General features: G+C 37.8%; 1 protein-coding gene across 1 annotated transcript in view; it reads left to right on the top strand.

Moving 5' to 3' along the window:
• MSH3 (mutS homolog 3) overlaps positions 1–21,769 on the top strand; it is a 107,085-nt gene that overhangs the window by 44,837 nt on the left and 40,479 nt on the right. The window contains exons 13-15 of the mRNA XM_065745232.1: positions 9,890–10,022; positions 16,428–16,615; positions 20,544–20,712. Of these exons, the coding sequence (XP_065601304.1) occupies positions 9,890–10,022; positions 16,428–16,615; positions 20,544–20,712 (490 nt within the window). The remainder of the gene's footprint in view (positions 1–9,889; positions 10,023–16,427; positions 16,616–20,543; positions 20,713–21,769) is intronic.

Raw genomic sequence — 21,769 nt, 5'->3', positions numbered from 1 at the left:
CATTAGGTGTTTAAACATTAGGCATGTGCAGTTTTGAAAAAAATAAACAGGCATAACTAAACAAGGTGCAAGTTCCTCACTTGCCTGGTTGTACTAAGATAGTAACAATAAGAATTATCAGTCACTGAAGACTGTTTCATTTTGTGTTTGTGTTTTTTTTAAGGAGAAATTGGGAAAGTTACTGTTTTTTCTACAAGTTGTATTTGTGCAAGTTATAGAAGCATTATCTTGACTTCCATGTGTATATAATGGATATGTTGTCCTGTGGTTGTGGTATGAAGGGAAGTACAAGGCAATCAGAATCCTCATTTCTTTAAGATGAGTCTTTTCATGGTGATGGAGAAAGGAAGGAGAAGGAAGATATGCCTGCTGTAATTGAAGATCATGTTAAAGGCCATCTAAAGAACCTGAAGGTGCACAAGTCTGTCGGACCCAATGAGATCCATCCACAGGTTCTGAGGAAACTGATGGAAGAAGTTGCCAAGCCGCTGTCCATCATATTTAAAAGATCATGGCAATCTCATGCAGTACCCACTGACTGGAAAAGGGGAGTCATAAAGCCCATTTTCAAGAAGGAAAAAAAAAAAAAAAAGAAGATCCAGGGAACTACAAGCTCTGCGCCTGGCAAGATTATGAAGAAGATCCTATTGAAGGCCCTAATAAGGCACATGGAAGATAAAGATGACGTGACTGGTGGTAACCAACATGTCTTCACAACGGGCAAGTTGTGCCTGACAAATTTGGTGGCCTTTTACAGCTACAACATCAGTCGATAAAGAAAGAGCAACTCATGTCATCCACCTGGACTTGTGCAAAATGTTTGACACTGTATCGCATGACATCCCAGTCATAAAATTGTACAAAAACGGTTTTGATAGATGCACCATTGATTGGATAAAGAATTGGCTGGATACTTCTGCTCAAAGAGTTGTGGTCAATGCCTCGGTGTCCAAGACCAGTGAAGAGTGGCATTCCTCAGGGATCGCTGCTGGGACCAATGCTGTTTAATGTCTTGGTAGGCAACGTGGACAGTGGGATAGAGTTGCCCCCTCAGCAAGTTTTCAGACAATACCAAGCTGAGTGGTGCAGTTGACAGGCTAGAGGGAAGGGATGCCATGCAGAAGAACCTGGATAGGCTTGAGAGGTGGGCCCTTGACAGCCTCATGAAGTCCAAGAAGGCTATGAGCACAATCGTATTCCTGTGTCAGGGCAATACCAAGCACAGATACAGATTGGGCAGAGAAAGGCTTGAGAATGCAGCATTGAGGAGAAGAATTTGGGGGTGTTGGCTGATAAAAAGACTCAACAAGAGCTGGCAATGTGTGCTTGGAGCCCAGAAGGCCAACTGTAATCCTGGGTTGCATCAAGAGAAGTCTGACCAGTGGATCAAGGGAGGTAATCCTTCCCTTCTGTTCTGCTATCATGAGGCCCCACCTGGTGTACTGCATCCAGTTCTGGAGGCCCAACACAAGAATGACATTGAGCTGCTGAAGTAGGTCCAGAGGAGGGCCACAAAGATGATCAGTGGGCTGCGAGGATAAGCTGAGAGAGCTGAGAGGCATTTCAGCCTGGAGAAGAGAAAGCTCTTAGGGGACATTATAGTGGTCTTCCAATACCTGAAGGGGTAGAAGAAAGCTGGGGAGGGACTTTTTACAAAGGCATGTAGTGACAGGATAACAGGAAATGGTTTTAAACTGGAATAGCGGAGAATTTTGCTAGATAATAGGAAGACATTCTTTACTGTGAGGGTGATGTGACACTGGAACCAGGATGCTTGGAAGCATTCAAGGCCAGGCTGGATGGGGCTTTGAGCACCTAGTCTAGAGTGAGGTGTCCCTGCTGACAGCAGGGGGGTTGGAACTAAATGATTTCAAAGGTCTCTTGCAACCCAAACCATTTCATGGTTCTGTGGTTTCATCCGTGGTTATTCCTTTCCTGCAGTTACTCTTGTATCTCCCAGTCATACTCCTGGGGTGTTAAAGCTAACTCCAAGCTCTGGCTGTTTTGCTTCTAGGGTCAAGGAGTCTGAACAGAACATGTAACTGTTGACCCAGTACTATACCCTTCTCACTGGTTACTAATCTGTGCCTGTGCCTTGCCCAGCTGTTGGTTTTTCCACAGGCTGTAGGAAGTTGGTTACTATGAGGTCAAACCTTCTTCCACCTTGTCAGGATTGGTTGGAATTTAACAGAGTTCAAACCTAAAAAAGGCAGATGGGTGTATCAGTTACATGTAGTCTGTTTAATTCCATATTATATCAGGCTGTAAAGCTAATAAAACTGTGATAAGGTGCTTAAAGTAGAACTTGAGATAAATGATGGATATATCATTCAGAGCAATTTATTGCCATAGTAGGGGAATGTGTATGCAGAGAACTGTGTGGCCTGTATGTATAGAATAGAATACATTGCATAAGAGGTTTTTCTTTCCTAGTCTATTTCTGGAGAGAGAGAATATCTTAAATACTAGTGGGTGGATATCATGAAGTTGCATTTCTAGTGATGTAGCCGGGGATAAGTTAGATACTTTGGCATCTGAACGAAAGATAACCAGGGAAATGTTCTTGTATCCCTTTCTTGCAAAATTACTTAGTTTATGAGTTAGAAAAGTGTTAGCTGCATAATTTGGAAAGCTTACATGGTGGGGAGGTAACTTGAAGTGATAAAATGTTTGTTCTGTTGGTGACATGAACATGTTAGATTGCACAACACTCTGGCTCTCTTATTAAGACAGTACCTATTTTATTTTGAAGTGTTCATGATTTGAAGTAGCATGGGCAGACTGAGTGATCCATGGGGAGCTTTAATATTCTGTTGCATGTCTTAGCATTTCACTGTGTTATGTGTGAAGTTAGCTTAAGAAGGTTAGGGATGTGGTTACAGATGGCAGATCTCCTTAAGCATACACAGTCCAGAAGTAATACAACTGCAAGCAGAGAACGCATGTTCCATGCTTTGGGGTCAGTAGGTCTTGTCGGTGTTAGCCTGCACAGAGATAGGAGAAAAAAACCCATTGCCTACTCACACAACTTGATGCATGTCTTGAAGATGTGTGTGTTTCTTTTCATATGTGCTGCAAGCTACAGAACGTGCTAAGTGTACTAGGGCAAACATAGAGCAAAAAATAAAAACCCTCTACAGGAAAATAGGTGTCTTCATTGCCCAGTCCACCAGGAGTCCTGTCCTTGCACTCTGTGGAGAAAGACTGGGGACAGAAGCATCACTCCTGATTCATCCAGGCCATGAATGCATGTGCAAAAAGGTGGAATTAAGGAGTTAAAGATATTATTGACCACATCAGGTGTGTGGCAGTGAGGCCTCCAGGGGTACCAACAAATCACATGCTTAAAATCTCTGGTGAGCATACATTTTAGCCTCATGTATACACACCAACCTCCCAGCGTGTTCCACTGGTTTTATGTGCTTGCCTCCAGGACACATTATTAGCAGAAGTGGTTAAAGGACTTTCATGCCCTTTTGTTTTGAGTGTGTTTTCTAGCTCGATTATATATGTAATTGATTTATACTCGTTTGATCTTTCTCTAGTTAGAGTTGATGCTTAAACCTCAAGGAAGGAGGGTAAATGTATTTATTTAGACAGCTGCCAAAAACATTTTAAGCTTTGTTTTTCAAAACTGAATAAACCATATTTTTAATTACCCTTCACAAACAAGATTTCTATTTTTCCCATTTTTCTAGTAGCCTTTGTAATGCCCTGTTTCTTTCTGTTCTGGATGAAATGATGCTTTTAATAACACTTTTTCAAAGACATAAGACATAGTACTAATAATTTCTGTTAGTCTGAATAACTTGTGCAAGAGCATAGAATGACCATAGCTTTAGCAGTCTCAGAACTGCAGATGGTTCCTAACATCCCTTCAGAGAGGAGGAAGTATTCCTAATGCACACTGCCTTGGAGGAAATGTCTAACAGAACTGAGATTAAGAGAATCCCTTTATAGGAATGTTGGCAGTGATGTCTTTCTTAATATAAAACCAGATCATTCTTATTCCTCTTGCTTTGAATGTATTGTATTGTTCTACTGTATTTATATATCTCTACACAGCTTACAGGAAAGTCTTTTATGTTTGACTTTGACCTTGTTCCCCTATCTAAGGCATCTGGATAATAAAGCAAGCTACCTGAAGTCTTTAAATAAATTCATCTTTATTCAGAATTTATCTGGTTACTTTTTCATACCATCAGCATCCAGACCTGGCTTAGAATCTTGTTTTACAGCAGACATTTCGGAATTAAATCTGTCCCTCCTACAGCACAATTCCAGGGGCTAAATTTTCCTCCTAAGCATCAAGACTTTATAGTGTCAGCGCCAATATGAAATGCACAAATGCAGGTTAGAACATATGCCTGAAATCTCAAAATTGATATAGAAAAGAAAAAGACTGCAACATCATCACATGTATTCATTCATTTTTGCTAGCTGTGTTTTGGTACCACTGAATGTTGTCACTAACTTTATAAAAATGTAATCAGGCATGCATTCATGTAAGCTAAAGTAGTAAACAATTCCCTTTTTTTCCTCACAAATAACTGAAATACACTGTGTGTGACCATAAACAAAAGTGTTTGATTGCCATTTGCATTTTTTTTACATTCTTTTAACAGATGTGAAGATGAAGTTTATAGTATTTGTGTATTGCCATTAAGTATTTGAAGCCCATTCAAGAATAATTGTCTGTTCATGGCTCTGTGTTTACTTATGGGAATGCTGGACCTCTGTACAGGGGAAGGAGATGTGACTTTGAGAGTAAATGATTCTATTTCTCCTGTGTATGGAAAACCAAATGAAAGATCCGGGAAGTTGTTAATTTTTTTTAGTTTTGACTTGAATTTCATTGTGGCAATCATTATTATACTTGTTTCTACTCTTTAATTGGTGATAACGAATAAATTGCAGTGGTCATAGCAGTTGAACAGTTCAAGATTTAGCCCATGAAGTCAGATTCTAGAGGGTGCCACTGAAGTAAAAAGCCACACAGGCTGTTGTAAAAGCTCACACAGTTTACTGATTGCCTAGTGGTAATTCTGCCGTGGCTTTGTGTTCTGATACCTGTAATTGATGGTTGTGAGAGGAGTGTGATTTAAAGCAGAAAGCACTGTGCACAGTTTTTGAATATAGTATAAACTCATCTGATTTGCTCAACTGCAAACAGCGCTCTGCAGGCAGATCAAGAATAAGGCAATGTGACAAAATATAAGGCAGAAGTTTCTAGCCTCGTGTTGCCATGTGTTTGAAAGTAGCTGGTGTCAGAGATGTGGAGCATAGAACTGGACAGCAGGGAAACATTATCTCCCCAGGGCATGCTCCCTGTGATCTACCATGCAGGGATTTTTACAGGCACAAGAGATATCCATGTGCCTCTTGGGTTTTCCTAATGTTTAGGTAATACATTTTCTTTGTTAAAAGTAATCAGGGAGGAGGCTGCTACACATTGCTTTTAGATGCAGATTACAGGAAGCAGCTTTTGATGTTGCACATGCGTTATTATATTTTTAGAATATCCACTGTATTTCACATATTGCTGTGATCTTTGAACAAATTTAGTTAAATTAATTTTAATTCTCTACTTTCACCATACTGGAGTTGCCTATGATGAATGAACCCATATTTACTACGTTTATTGTAAGTTATAAGATATATAACAGAATCTTATTTGTAATTATTTGCCTTGTTTAAGTATAAAACTTTGCGCGGCCGACATTGGGTTCTTTTGCAGCAGTTGCATAATTAGTTTCAGTATGCTTTAAAGTAAGTATCACATCTAAAAATGTTGGGCTTGCTTCACTGTATGAAAGATATCTAAACATCTTTTAGGTCTGTTGGAATTGCTGATTCAGATTAAGAAGATATCAAGGAACTAATTCAGTGCACTGCATTTGTTTATTCAGTCTTCTGTTATGGCAAAATAATTTTTAGTGCAGGATTCAAATATTTGCAAATTTTCTTTTTTCTTTGCATATTTAGCAGCACAATAAGAGAGGGCAGTATCATATGGTTTTATTTCAAGTAGTTCTTCTAAAATACTGGAATAAATATATTTAAATACATTGCAAAATGTTTTTAGTATTGTATTAATGATGTGTCGTAGTTTCAAACCACAACATGATGCTATTCTTAGATGGAGAGTATGGCAGAAGTAAGAGTTTTGCTTTGAGTCATCTGACTTCTGTTGCGTTATTTTGCAGATGATTGCTTGGAAAACTGGATAAAATTCAGATTTTTGACATGATTTATACAGAAGGGAAAGAATATGCTAATAGTGGACCTAAATAGAGAACAGAATAGAAGCCAGCATATAAAATATGAGACAGTTTCTTAGCATCAGTTGCTGACTTTCTTTGAATAATGATTCAGATTTTCTAATGGCAGATTTTTTTATTTTTTAATTTTCTTGTAAATCATACACAGATTAGGAAGCTCAAACTGTACACTGAATAATTGTGCAGTGCAGAATAAATTTATTTTCAGGTAGTTTACTGACTGATCAGTGTAATACACTGGTCTCCACAAAGTGTTTATTAGTATAAGTAAAAATACTCTAAAGTTTAAAATCATTTTTTGAAGTTTATCATCTGGCTGTTTTTGTCATTTCTCTTTCTCGTCCCTCCTTCCCCAGTTATGTGCAGTTTTATATAACTCTTCACAGTCCTGGCTTTCAAAATAGGAATCCCAGCATGTTTTGTTTACAGGTAGAGAAAGTGGGTCATCTGATACTGGTTGCCATTCTCCTGACCCTTTCTGATTTGTAGGATTAAGGCAGAAAAACTGTATGGATGCTTAGTTTTAAATTGCTGAAGCTACAGTACCATAGCCATATGTGAAGATGATTAAAGCATAGACTAAGCTTTGAAGGGAGGAGTTTTTTGAATATCTACATCAATTTTACATATTGTTGCATGTTTTCAAATGGCCGGATAGGTCCAGTTATGCTGTTTGCATTTAGTGGCAGTGTTCTGGGATATGTGTGTTGCTTAGATGTTTTTTTTATAATAAAAATAGAGATGATTTTCTCCCTTAAGATGCATGTGTTTGTAATTTAGCAGCCTTGTTCACTCTCATACTGAGGAGCATTCCAAGGTCTCGAGTACAGCAAGTTTTAATAACTCACTGTGAAAATTTAATCATGGCTGATGATACTGACCTTTCAGAGTTTCAACATAACTTTTAGCTAGCTTCAAAGTTACACACACACAGAGTGCTTTATTATTTTGTCACTGACATTAACACATCCCAATTTCCTTTCCATTATCTAGCTGTCGTTCAGAGAGCCTCACTGACTGGGGCACAAGACTTGTATCTGCTGTGTCAAATAAACGGTGTGAAGGCCAATAGCTTGCTCATTGATTGTTTAGTTGTGTAGCCCTGCTAGTACAATGCTGGTTGTCAGGAGGTATGTGGCTGTGGTTCTTAGAGATAAAATTTTAAATGGAGGTGTGTTGTATGTGAAAGCAGCTGCTATTCCTTAAAGCAGTTACACTGTTGGTAGCTGCTTTCTGCTCCTGCTATCTAAAGGCTGCCTGGCTGCCCAGAGCAGCAGCAGAAGTGTTTAGCTATGTGATAATTGGTGTTTCTGGAGGAGTGGGACAGGGTCAGGAAGAAGATGGTGTTCTCACAGCATGCAGAGTAGAGCCTGTGAAGTCTGATGTCTCCCAGCTTTGGGTTGGGAGAAAAACCTGTCAGGTCAGAGAGATTTTGGGGCCTGTAGTGTAATCTGAAAGCTTGCCATCCAGTTTGGAGGCAATGCAGCTCGTTCCCAAGCTGTCTGGGGCCAGGGTGGAGGAGTCCATCCCTGTTCCCTGCAGTGGCTGTGAAACAAGACCTCTGCATTCTCTGAATCCTCACAGACAGAGGCATCACAAATCTTGGAGTTGTATGGCCAGGCCACACTGAGAACTGGTGTATTGTTATGTATGATGGATGAGGGAATGGTTTTACTGTTCTAGGATACAGCATTGTGTCACTGAAAAATCCTGCCACTTAAATGCTACTAGACTTCCGTGTATCTTGAGTGCACAGGCAGTCATGATGCTCTCCCTTTCACGTGTGGTGTAATAAAAGTTAAAGGCATCTTAGATTTAGCTGCCTTTGGGACCAGAGGCCTCTGGCTGCTATTCTGTTCTAATGTCTGCAGTCTGTGGAGCTGCCTGATTTTTCAGAATTTCTCACAGGTAGTATTTGTTAGAAGCTATAGCCTCAAGTGACATGGCAGTTCTGGTATAAAAGCCATAGACATTGGGCATTGCAAGCAAGACAGTCAGTCTCCCCCTTAGATTATGGGCATATATACATTTATACATTATATATGTTTGGATTATGGGTTTACTGTTTGCTTGCCTATGCTGAACATCTCACAGTCTGTGAGAATATATGAGGGCTGGCTGCATTTGCCATGTGCATGCTTGGCTAGCTCATGAAGCGACAGCATCAAATTAGTGCTTTCTTCCTAGCCTTCAAAGATGGGTGGACATGCACAGCAGCAGCAGTGTGATAAATGTGGTTTATGGACGTTCTTGTCTCAGGGGGACAATGTTGGATAAAGTCTAGTTGGATGAAAAGGCATGTTTTTTTTTTTTTTTTAATAAACACTGAATTGACTGTGAGATTTTTTAAGTTTCCTGGAATATCATGTTTCAGGCTCAGAGTTATTTGTTGGAAACTTTCCATTTGCCTACTTTCCAACTTACAGGTATGTATATTGTGTTTCTGGGGGCACACTGATTAGAGACTCTGGGAAAAGATCTGATCTGGAAAAGAGGTATTTATGTCATGAAATTTCAGCAGCTTTTACACAGTTAACTTTGTTTGGAAGTGTGTACAAGTACCATGGAGATAAAGCCTGAACATGGAAAACCTAAATTCAGAGGAACCATGCTTTTCATCCTTGACATATCTCTTTTGCTGCTGTCTGAAAGCAAGATAGCTACCTTTTGCTTTGGCCAGGTTTCCTTTGGGCTACGTGCACTGAAGGTGCTTTTGTTCATGTTCCGAAGGACTGAGTGTTTTGAACACACTCATGTACCTCTGATCTCAATCTTTTCATAGAGAAAGTGTTGGTTTAATTTGGTTTCCACGAAAACAAAAAAGTGAGGAGTTTATCTCTTTGTAAGGAAGGTGCATAAAACTGTATAGTTATTTGTTCAAGTAAGAAAACGTTTACTGAAGCTGTAGGTACCCCAACCCTGGAGGCACTCAGGGCCAGGTTGGGAGGGGCCCTAGGCAGCCTGGAGGGTGGGAACCTGTCCATGGCAGAAGATTGGATCTGGGTGTGCTTTGAGGCCCCTTCCAACCCAAGCCTTTCTGTGATTCTCTGAGTCTGTGATTATTTGTCTTCAGTCCTGGAATATGGAGATGCATGATACAATTTTTGAAAAAGACAAAATCCTAATGTGGTTCTGATTATCAATCATTGCTCTGTGTCAAAAGTAGAGGGGTAAAATGGTAACAAACATTTATCCTGTGTTGCGATAAAGTATGTTAGATGTGATTAAAAAGCAAATTCCTCCTTCCCCTCCCCAACTCCCAGTCTGGTACTTGTCTGCAAATTTAAAGTATCATATTCAGGAATGAGTGTTGCTCATTTTACATATCATTAGATGAATGTGTAGGCAGTGGCACAGTATATACAGAGCTGTTTTGAGCATAGAGGGGGCAAATGATTTAACATGTCCAGAGTGTTGTTTGTATCTTTAATGAAAGCTGATTATTTTACACATTTGTAAATTCTACTTATCTTCATGAGAATGCGGCCATAGTCAAAATGTTAAAAAAGAAAAAAGGGGTGGAAAACATGGAAAAAAGTTGACTAGCCACATCTCTTTTCTTCATAGAAAGAGCTTTATTCATCAAGCTTGTGATTTATCTCTTACAGTGAAATAAATGCCCGGCTTGATGCTGTGTCTGAAATTCTCCTGTCAGAATCCAGCGTGTTTGGCCAGATTCAGAATCTTCTTTGTAAGCTGCCAGATTTAGAGAGAGGCCTCTGCAGTGTTTTTCATAAAAAGGTATATCCATGACTATCCTTATTTATTATTTTCTAACGCTGTGTTTCTATCTCAGTATATATTTCATCAATTTTGCATGCGTGTTTAAAATATTTTCTTATTAGCAAGAACAAAGCTACAGATAGCTGTATAATAAAGGGATACAAGTTTATAAAAATGATTTTGCCTTATGGTAGACTCTTATGTTATCTTGCATGTTATCAGCGATGTGTTGTTCAAAGGAGAAATGTTTTAGTAGAATTAGAGTACAAATACAGTGTTTTGCTAATGGAAACAGGAAAAAAAATTGAAGGTGTTCCTGTGTTAAGTTACTGGGTTCAGTGAGATGAGAGGATGCAGTAGGTTCTTGTGCTGTCAGTTATTTCCCTTTAAAACAATGCATTGCATTCTGTATACTTATCTAAAATCACACTTGCAAGTGAAACCATTTGGCTACAGTTAGCTGTTTTCAGATGAATGTTAATTTGTTTATAAATTTCTCTGATTTGGAATAAAATCACATTTTAATAAGAATGACTTGCAATGAGGCACTGGCAATTCTTAGCTGAAGCAGATTAATGTGCTAATAGCACCTATGCAGTACTTCATGTTCTTTTATTTCACTCTTAAATTTAGAGGTTTTGACAGCTTGTTTTAGATAAAAGAATAGGTGGGTAGATGGAGAGGAAAATTGTAATTTCTTTGGATGGTACAGTACAAAGACTTCATCTCTCTGAAAATCTGAAACCCAGGTTTTATTTAAGGCTCTAAGATGTTAGAGTGTTAGGCACACAGACACTTTCTTATTTCAATGAATGGATAACAGAGAACTGCCTTATGAAGTATGTGAAAAGAGGGAGTGTGCACCAACTTCACTGTCCTCTAAAATTTACAGAATACAGTGGTACTTCCAAAAGTAATCACTTTTTAATGGTTTAACTCATTTCAGGTTCAGTGATACATGGTAAGATTTGTAGGAATACATCTGTATTCTGGCAGTCCTTCACTCCTTTCTTGTTCTTCCTTTTGTCTGTGTGTTAGTCTGTATCTGTTTGTTCAGGTGCTGTTCCTTCCTGTTGTAAGACTGCTTGCACTTTCAGCTGTAAAGTTGGCATTTTAGGTGGGACCATTCAAAGGTCATGGATTTTCATGTTATTTTTGGAATGAGGTGATGTAATCTGTCTTATCAACAGCAGTGGTAGGGTGCTTTGTGAGTCAGATGTTGGAAAGAAGTTGCATGAGTGGAGGAGGGTTCCAGTAGAACCCTTAGGAAAAGTAAATGGGCAGGGAAAATAAATTTTCTTGTTCTGAGCATGCAGTCTGCCTTTGGTGAATTAGCTTCCCATTGTAAAAGTCTAGCTTTTTTATCCAAAGCAGAATGTAGTAGAGAGTGTCCTAAGCATTGAGTAATCCCTCAAAATCTGTAGTACTTTGAGTAGATGACGGTGTCCCTGTGAAACGGTGTGTTTTGAGTAAACAAACAAAAGCAAACTTTGGGAAGCAGATTATGAAGTTTAGATAGATAGTGAACACGAGCCTGACTGAAAGAAGGTACCTTCAAAGTAGATGCATATTCAAGAGCACAAAGTAACTGGTTTTCATGAATGATTGTTCAGATTATCTGGCGAAGCTTGCCATTTCAGTTTCTGTGAGGAGTGTTTCCCATTCTTTTAACTCCAGATGTCCGCCTCCCATATGTTCTATGTGAGGTTCCCCTTCTGCATTTTCATTCCTGTTAAGGAATACAGTAAGATTGGAGCACACTGACAAATTAACTAATTGACACTTAACTCTAATTGCTGATGTGCCATAATGTAGTCTTGATAACTCAGTATTCACTAACTCCTGGAAAAATAGGTAAATCTGACAAGTACTTAATCTTTCAGGCTCTCTGGGCTTTATTGATGGTAGCATCTGAGAAGATAAGTTTCATAAAAGCAGGCTTCTGAAGTGTGCAGCAGTGGCTGTGTTGTGTCAGTTTTCAGAATACCTTTCATTCACATCAATCACTGCAGAACTTCTGCTGTGCAATGAAGTTTGTGCCTGTAACCTCTGGTGGAGACAGGAAAAAGAAAGAAAAAACTGTACTCTGTTACAGAATCACCTTTGCAAGGCAAAACATCTTTACAAGGAACTCTTCTGGTGAATATGTATGTCATCATTGTATATTTTATGGGTCTGTTTTAATTGTAAGTTGATTTATGATCTGTTACCATTGGAGAGATTTGCAATTGCTAATCTGGCCCTCCACAAGCTCCCATTGTCCCAAACTACCAAAAAAACATTGCTAATATAACCCAAGGTCTGGAATTAGTACAGCGTTCCTGTACAAAGGGGGAGGAGAGGGGAAAAAAATTAGGCATTGCTTCAAAGGTGGTATTGCCTGCTCCAACTTTGCCCCAGTCTGGAAGGGAATTGTGGGAATGATAATTACAGGAATGAGACAAGAGCAATGTTACTGTTGCTATGGAGAACAGAATTAATACAAGAACTACTTGTTCTTAGTTTTGCAGCTCCAGCACCTGACACCTTCCGAGACAGAAATGCTGTTTACCAGAAAATAGCCTTACCCTTCTCTATGGCAAGAGAAGGTTGGCTGGAGATGAAAAGATTTGAAGACCTCTTGGTAGCATTCAGAAGTTAATTTCAAAAGCCAACTTAGAAACAGTAGTATTGTCTAACTCTGAGAAACAAGACTTTCGTCTAAGATGTGCTTGGAGCTACTGCACAATGGAAGCACATTGCTGGAAAACACATCTCAAAATTGCTTTTCTCTACAATTGCTTTTCTCTTTTTTTATCAGTTAAAGTGATGACAGCATGGCCTTGGAGTGTGCAGAATAGCAAGACAGTTGTCTGAGTTCTATTCTTAAATGGGTTTAAAACCAGTACAGAACAAACGTGCACTCTACATTTAGAAATGTGCTCTACAAAGCCATTCCAGTGTTGCTTTCTGATATTTTGAGGTGAACTGTGTTTCAGAAGACAAATATGTATACAGATTTAATCTCTAAGCGTTTATGTTATTTGTACACTTGGCTCTATAAGCATTACTTCTTTTTTTTTCACTAAAGTTTGGTCACCAAAGTGTACAGCAATCATCACAACAAAGAGACAACAAATTTATGGAACACATTAAAGTGAAAAATTTCACGAAGTCTTCTTGCAGAGGGAGTGAAGTCAATCAAACCTTGTTAGGGCATGTAATAAAATGTCATTTTTGTATAGTCTGCTCCTGACTCCCCTGTTTTGGGTTCTTCATTAGAAAAACAAAACCTGTTGCGTTCTGAACGTGTGTATGAAGCCACAGCTGATATTTCATCAAAGGCTCTGTGGTATCCAGATGATTTGGAGAAAAGCACTTTATTTTTTATTTTTCCTCTTATTATATTAATTCCTGTTATATACTTCCTTGAAATTACTCATTGTTTGTATAAAATGTTTAAAATAAATTCTCCTTGTATAATGTTACTGACTTCAACACATCCAGTGTACTAAAAACTTAAAGGTAGTTGTTTTAGCTGGAAGGTGATGAGCAAATGCTGCATTTCAATTCCCATTTTTTGAATTTGAAATGTTTTTCACTTGGAGTGGTCGGTGGCTGTCACTGTAGTCTCAGTGGCTCCCTTCTAGATCTCTATTGGAAACCATTTCACCAATGTAAACAATGCTCAATGGCTTTCAGTGGTGTACTCCTAAGGGTGTTAGACCTGTCATACTGCTGCACATCTTTCATGTGTCCTCCTTGATGGCAGCCACACCATTTTCATTATAGTTTGAGGAACTGCCGCATGAAAATATTTGACATCACTGTCAGCTCTGAGGTTATTTGAGCAGTGCCAAAGAAGCTGTAAACGTCACTGAGAACATTTCAAAATTAGTCTTCAACAACAGCATTGAACAGGCTTGTGAGAATCTTTGGTGGTTGCAGGACTCTTAATCCTGCTTCACGTAAACTATTTTTACAGTGTGTTTTAAAAACTTCTAATTTATAACACAGTTATACACAGTTATATATTGCTTCTGTGAAGTTAGTTAGGATTTAAAAAGAACTAGTCCCACTTTAATGTAGCCCAGCTTTTCATAGTCATTTTATGCATCTGTTCCAAGTTATCTGTTTGCTTTGTTCAGCACTGGAGCCATAAAATTTTAGTTGCAAAGTCCTGCAGTGTTTCCGAGATCAAGCTGAGGAAAGAATAATACTCCAAATAAGCATGAAAGGATTATTTTCAGCTTTTTCTTGGGAACATTATGTCCAACTACGTTCTTTGTAGTAATATTTGCCAATCTCCAAAGTTATTGAACATCATAATAGAATCAAACTGATTTTAACTAATTAGACACTTTATATTGTACTCTTAATAACTTTTGCCTTCGACATCCCCTTATATATAATGAGCTAGTTAAGTCACAGATTGAATCTTTCTTTTCCCCTTAAAAAAAAAATAACTTTGAAACAAAACAAATCATAAAAACACCCATTTAGTTTATGCATTTCATACTGCCTGTATTTTCTTCATTCTTCTTTTTTTCTGGATGTTGTTCTGCTTTTAATCATTTAATGCTGTTTGTTGGCAATCTACAGTACAATTTTTTGTGGCAAGGCTTCAGCCTTTGCATCCTTGAGGTGTACACTTGGTAGCCAAAGGAAGTGTTGCAGAATTTTATCCTTTATCTGCATCAAGGCTGTTGATGAGGATGGATACAGTCATACTGTAAATTACTATGACTTTGAGTCCAACCCTGGATTTATCACTTCTTTAGACTTTCAGACCTTTCTTTTGTGCTTTCACTTCAAACGCCATTGACAGATTTACTGCATTATTATTCTGTTTTATTTTGTTGTCATAGCTTTTATAAGCAAGTTCCAGATTATCAGAAATACGTTGATAAATAGCAGCAAGTGCAGGGGAAAAATGAAATTTTCATGAGGATGAATAATGGGTTGTTTATGATGAAAGATTAAAAGATTATAATTTGGTTAAATTGTTATTAAAGGGCAACAGAAGACTTAGAGATATTTGAAGGGTGTTAATAAAAAAGAGAGTGGACTTAGTGTAATTCAGAGGAGTAAAACTAGAGACATTTGGATTAATTTAGTGGAAGGGAAATTTAGGCTACCAGGTAAAACTTTCATATGATGAGATTTAGTGCTTTGTGGATTTGTTTCTGAAAGGAAGAGGGGAGCTCATAGTTTCATGGAGTATTAAGAGCTCAAGTGGTAGACCAAAAGAAAATGCTAGTAAAACTCAGCAGTTGCAGAAAAGCCCTCTCGTAGGTCTCTTCTACCCAAACTTTCATGTATACGAAACAAAAATGAATTTGAGGTTTTTGAAATCATTCAGAATGTAACCTGTCTTTGAAATACCATGGTTAATTACGTATTCCTATAGTCAGGTACCTGCCAACCAAAATGTATGAAAATATAATTCTTTATTGGCAGCTTTTTTTCAAACTTTCTGAAATGTAAATGTCCCAAGGTCCCAATGAACCAGGACGAGCCGGTGTTACGTGTCTCACAGGGCTATGGTTCCTTTTGGTATGTGCATATGTTGCAGCACAAATGGGAGCTTGCTTCTCTTCAAGAAGTCTCTGGTTTTGATGAGAATTTTATTTTAAGGAACTGGTATGTGGTTTTTCTGCTCTGTGGGTATTGAGAAGCAGTCTCTAACAGCACTGTGCGTTGCTGGCTGCTCTCTTAGAGATTCCCTTTCAATAATACCCTGGTCAGTTGCCTGAAGAAGACAGAAGAACCTTTTTCATACCTCTGTAGGTAAGAGAGGGTGAAAGAGGAGTGACTACTTGTTTTCTCCGTATTTCCTTATCTAGAATTATGCAAGTGAAGGCCACTACATGGGGTTGCTAGGAATTTTGTGATGCATCGATCTTGTCACATAGACAGTAACCAGCTGGGCACTGAAGCTGGCAATAGTTACTAACATTTTAAACAGTGACTTCTGGCTTGATCTTTTCTCTTCTGTGCTGTTGTGCCAAAACTCTCAATTTCTTCACTTGACCTTGCCTTTCCAAATGCTCTCTTGCCAAAACTACAGCCTTGGGATTCTAATGGCAGCACGTAGATGCAGAATCCTGCATGAATGTCATGTGATACTCATGAAAATACTCAGCCTGCTGATTTGCTGCCCATACTGTTTTTCTTCTTATTGCGTACTGCATGTGTATTACACATTTCCACCCAGTAATAACAATAGTGGTGATCACCTCTGGACTGATTTCTAAAGATAGTGCTTAAAACAATTAAATTTTTTATTATCAGCACATTTGATTTAACCTTATGAATGTGGTGTGATTCTGTAGTTCTATTGCAGTGCCTTAATTGTATTTTGTCTGGTTTTTAAAATCCTGAAAAAAGCAGGGTATAATGAAAATGTACACTGTAATGATTTAGGCGTTGTTTTCTTTTCAGTGTTCAACCCAAGAGTTCTTTTTGATTGTCAGCACTCTGTCTCGTCTGGACTCAGAAATTCAAGCTCTTGTTCCAGTCATATACTCTCACGTGAAGTCTCCTCTGTTACAAAATACACTGTTGGAAATTCCAGAACTTCTCTCCCCAGTAAAACATTATTTAAAGATTCTTAATGAAGAAGCAGCCAAGTAAGTAGAGAAAACAGGTGAATTTTCATTCCTCATAGGATTTCTGGCTAAGTATATTCTGTTGTTTTAAGTATGCTTCTTGTTTTAACACACCTCAGTTGTATATTTTAGTTTTTATATTTCTGCATGTACGTGTTACATTTAGCTCATTTAGCTAATGCAGAGCTTCTTGCAGTTGTTTTGGTTTTTTTTTCTTTGTAAAAGATTATTGAAGTGAGACGGTATTTTGCCCTGTGGGTATGTGCCTCAGACTTAAAAACTTTTCAGCTTTTTGGGGGAACAAGCGTAGAATGAACACTGTTTTGCATGTATTAATTTGTTTAACAAACATTTACTTTTTAAAATTTAGAGATATAAGCTATTTCTTTTGAAGAGAGACTTGACATTTAAGGGAGTGGCTGCTCTGCTGACAGGAGTATAGTCTTAATAATTTTTTTTTAATTCACTTAATCTTTGAGGCCTTCTCCCATTTTTTAAAAATTTTTTTTAATAAATCTTTATATATACTCACTAATGATAGTGAACATGAAGTTTAATAATTCTGAAGACTTTATATAGCCTGTGGGATTTGTGTCTGCATATAGCATTTCTGGGGTTACTGCCCTATTCATGCACCGTGCAGAATGATTAAATGATCTCCTGCCTCATTCTTGAGATGTGCTCAGGCTTTTTGCTGTGATTACTTTCCTGCAGTCTTGGAAAAAAAGCATGGAGGCTGTCTGTCCTTTTGTCTTAATTCTATCCTTCTTTGGATAGACAAAGATAGACAAAGAAATTGGAATGAATATGTATTACAGAATCACAGAATTGTAGGCGTTGGAAGGGACCTCAGAAGGTCATCAAGTCATGTATGGGAGAGTGACTGCAAATAATTTGTGTATACTGCTTCTTTGGAAGTACTGCTGACTCCACTGTTAACCCTAGATCCTGGTTTTAATCACTGGAGGAAGAAGACAGGAGTCTTAAATGCAAAATAATAAAGTAAAAACATGAATTCAGTTAACGGAGCGATACTTAAAACCTGTCAGGGACAGATTTTGAGAAGTGTATCTTGTGTCCAGTAAGACTCAGTGCTTTTTGGAACAAAACAGTATAAAATCATCTAAAAAGTATTTCCTCCTGATACTAGTCTCATAGGCAGTCTGTGCAGCTTGCACAGGCAACCTTTCTGAGCACTTGCCTTTGCTGGGTCTTTGTCTCCTTTCTCTGTAGTTTTTGGTTACACAGCATGTCTGTGGGAAAGACATTCTGAATACGTAGCAAATATTGTCTGGCTTTACACTCAGGTCATCCGTAACTTTCCTCTTACAGCAGATTTCATTCAACTTTGAGCATTTTCCTGTGTGTCATACTATGAGATTTAATTGGTATACCTACAGATGAAATATGCAGTACGTAGTTTAATGTTTCATTATATTGAAGCATCATGTTATCTGTTTTTTTTTGTTTTTGTCTGTTTGTTTGTTTACCAGCAGATTAAAATATATATCCTCTTTATTTATAAAATCTTTTTCTCCTGCTGAGAAATTCAAGATTAAAAGCCTAGGATTTCCTTTATTTGCTTCTTAACTAGATAGATGCAAGCTGTACAAATTTGGAAGTTGAGAAGGGTTGAAATATTTGCTGTCCATTGGACAACTGGAGTTATTCTCCTGAAGCCTGGTGTCCAATTACAGTTTTGTCAGTTTAAGATAAAACAGAATTTTTTTCAGTTATTCCGGATTCACTCAAAGTAGGTTAAAAAGATATTTTTTGTCACTTTTTGTGTTTAGAATAGTGTACAAAAATAAGATACACAAGTAGATCTGCAGTATGCATATGATTTCTGCATTTATTTATTCAAGATAAGAGCTAAAATAATGTTTGTTTTGGCCTTAATACATCTCAAACTTGAGTGAGTGTATTATTCATGCTCAAAAACCTCTCATAATGATTATGATGACTGTTGATATACATATGTGCACACACTTCAACACACTGCATGTGTTAATTTTAGTATATGGTGTAGTGTTTTTCAAAACTCTGCCTCTGTTCTGAGAGCTGTTTGGCATGAATGTTTTTATTTTTTATCTTGCTTTATTAAAGTTTCAACTTCTAAATTTTGGTAAGTGACATCGCAGTGACAGTCTTTGCAATCAGCTGCTGGCTATAGTGATCTTTTTTCCTCACATTCCCATGGAAACAAGTCTAATTAGCACAAAATTGTTTCTAAAAATTAGTGTTGTATTTTAAAGTGGTGTCATTATTGTCATTATATAATAGCTATGTTCATATAATGCAAAATCAAAACACAACTTTTGTGTTACCTGTCTGCTCACTGGGTCAAACTGTGAATTCATTTCCGAGAAAAAGGATATCCAAGTAGCCAAGACAGTGGAATTTTTAATCTCTTCCATATTTTATTACATCATTTCCTAATTACTTGCTCTCAAATTTTAAGATTTCAGGGAAATTATGTGAGCAAATGTTACTGTCTTGTATTTGCACTAAAATACAAATATGTAACACAGTTAACGTAGCACTAATTGCACAATATTCTGTTGTTTCCCTGCTATCTGTTAAGGTATTTATTTCCTTATTTTTGATGACAAGCTTATTTGCAGTAATTTGCTCAATTTCACAATTTTAAACATTTGCATGGCACTTTCTGTTTCAAGTTTCAGTCCTGAGCTAAGATAGTGCGGTCAAAACAATTCTGTCATTTTCTATCACTGAGTCTGTGAAAGAACATTGTTTTGCATGTATTAAAAGTGTTCAGGTTAACAAGAAAAGAAAGCTCATCTCAGAAACTTCTGATTGATTTCTACGTATATCACTCTGAAAGTACTGCATCCTACTCATTTCTGTGGAAACTGCAACAGCTACAAAGAACACAGGAACGTTATTTAATAGAGCACATTTTCAGATACAAAACACTATTTTTCAAAATGATCACCACCACTAGCTATGCATTTTTGCCAGCAATGAACATGAGCCAGTGTGGCACACTCATAACAACCTGCACCTACAGAGGTGACCAGCTGTTACTCTCACCACTGCTGAAACACACCAGTCATTGTCTCTCTGTACTGTGTTTGCCTCCATAAATGTTCAGCATGCATCTATGAATATCAATAGATGCAACTCCTGCATGGAGGAATTCAGTGACACACCTTTGCTCCAGATGTACTTCCACGTCAGACACTGTTCTGTCAGAGTGCATCTCTGCTGCTGTCTGTCACATGGCACCGACATGTGATGGGATATTGGTGTGAAGGTTCAACCTCTACTGCCATATCTCCTCTAAAGTAGGAGGCATTACTTTCAGAGCAGACCTCGTACTTTGATGAAGGCCTTGTGGGAGGGATTTTTCTTTGCAGTCTTCATGTAAATCTGCCCAAACTTGGTAAATTCTAAATCCATGAAAAAATGGTTAATAGATTGTACAGGAATGATCCAGAACTCCACATTCAGTATTGATAAAGATTTTGCCTGTACTGAGGATGCTGCAGTGCTGCTGAGTGAGACAGCAATTGCATTCCAGAATTACAAACTGAGACAGAAAGGAACAACTTTTGTTGCACTTCCTTTTTTTGCACTGCTGGACCAAGGGATCATGAGGAGAAAGCTACAGGATTCACATTCAGAGGAGACAAAAATAAATATATAAATAAAAAATAACAGAAGAATGAGCATAATGTGTTAGAGTAGGAAGGAATTTTGAAAGCATTTTCTCAAACTGTCTCTGTGATGGTTTGCACGCACAGTGTTTCTCTGTTTATGTAGTGTGTATGACAGCTTCTGATAAATGTGACCAAGTAGAATTTAGAAAGAAATAAAGCTATTGTTAAAAAAATGAGAATAATGAATAAAAATAAAGATGTAGCTGGTATTTAGGTATTGCATCTTTGGATTTACTGTTATTTTATGTTGCACTTCTTATGAATAGGACTGGAGATAAAACCCAACTGTTCAAAGACCTTACTGATTTCCCTGTCATCAGAAAGATAAAGGAAGAGATCCTGGATGTGCTGTCTAAAATCCAATTGCACCTTCTGGAAATTCGTAAACAAATTAGGAATCCTTCTGCAGAGTACGTTACAGTTTCTGGTCAAGAGGTAATACAGTATCCATGATTTATGACTTTATTGTACCCTACAAAAAAAAATTGCTAAAGGCTGGGGCTTAGCTAGAACTGTCTTCATTTCATATGATATTTGATGAGGTCATTTTAACACATGCTTTTGTACGTCTTTGAAGAACAGTTTTCTGACAGGGACACTTTTTATTTGTTAACCCAGTTTTCTTAATTGATTTAAAGAACAAAAACACGTTAGTGAAGTTGGATTTGATTCTGTAATGCTTTGCTTTTTTCTGTATGTAAAAACAGTTGCATACTTCAAGGTTAACTATGTGGCTATTAAGTGCAGAAATATTCTCAGAGAACGAAGAGTCATTGCATTAGGTTAATTTGGGGAACGGTAGAATAATTTTATAAGTACTGATTAAGATTCTAATTTGAACGACAGAAGAGAAGAGGAACAATATTAAAGAATGACAGATGTTACTTCACTATTTGTATCTCATAGAAACAGTGGTTGAGCATTTGTATGCTAGGATGCTGGTGCAAATATGGACAGGTCATGCTTTGGTGAGCTAAGAAGTTCAGCGCAAAATAAAGAGGAAATGGTTCTGGGGAGTTTTGTAAGAATATGGAAAGGAGCAGTGAGGCAGCCCTGTTCAGCATTGTCACTTGGGAACTGACGGGAGGAAGTCTGGGGAAAAATCCACAGAAAACTGTGAAAAGAAAGGAATTGAGAAGCAGTAAGGAAATAGCATGAGAGTTGGGGTTAAAAGAGATTAACCAGTGAGGATGGGGAGAAGAGCATCTGATAATGAGCTCAGGTGAATATTCTTCTTGATGGTGACAGTGAGAAGAGCAGATAGCAGGTTGGATAGGTGGTCATCATGGATGCTGAACTCAAATAAAAATCATGGAAAAGAATTACAGGAAAAAGGGAAGAGCCAGGATCAGAAATGTTTCTCTTGTATAGAGTGGTTTGAAGGATGGATGGTGACTGTTGTATGGAGGAAGGGAGAAAAGGACTGATCAAAGACAGTCTGAGGGTGTAATCAGGTATGAACTGAATCAGGCAGTTTCGAAAACCACAAGTC

This window comes from Cyrtonyx montezumae, unplaced genomic scaffold (assembly GCF_038088225.1).
Source record: "Cyrtonyx montezumae isolate F1298 unplaced genomic scaffold, pur_monq_1.0 scaffold_34, whole genome shotgun sequence".
In the NCBI taxonomy this organism is placed as follows: domain Eukaryota; kingdom Metazoa; phylum Chordata; class Aves; order Galliformes; family Odontophoridae; genus Cyrtonyx; species Cyrtonyx montezumae.
This window is presented reverse-complemented; position numbering and strand designations above follow the sequence as displayed.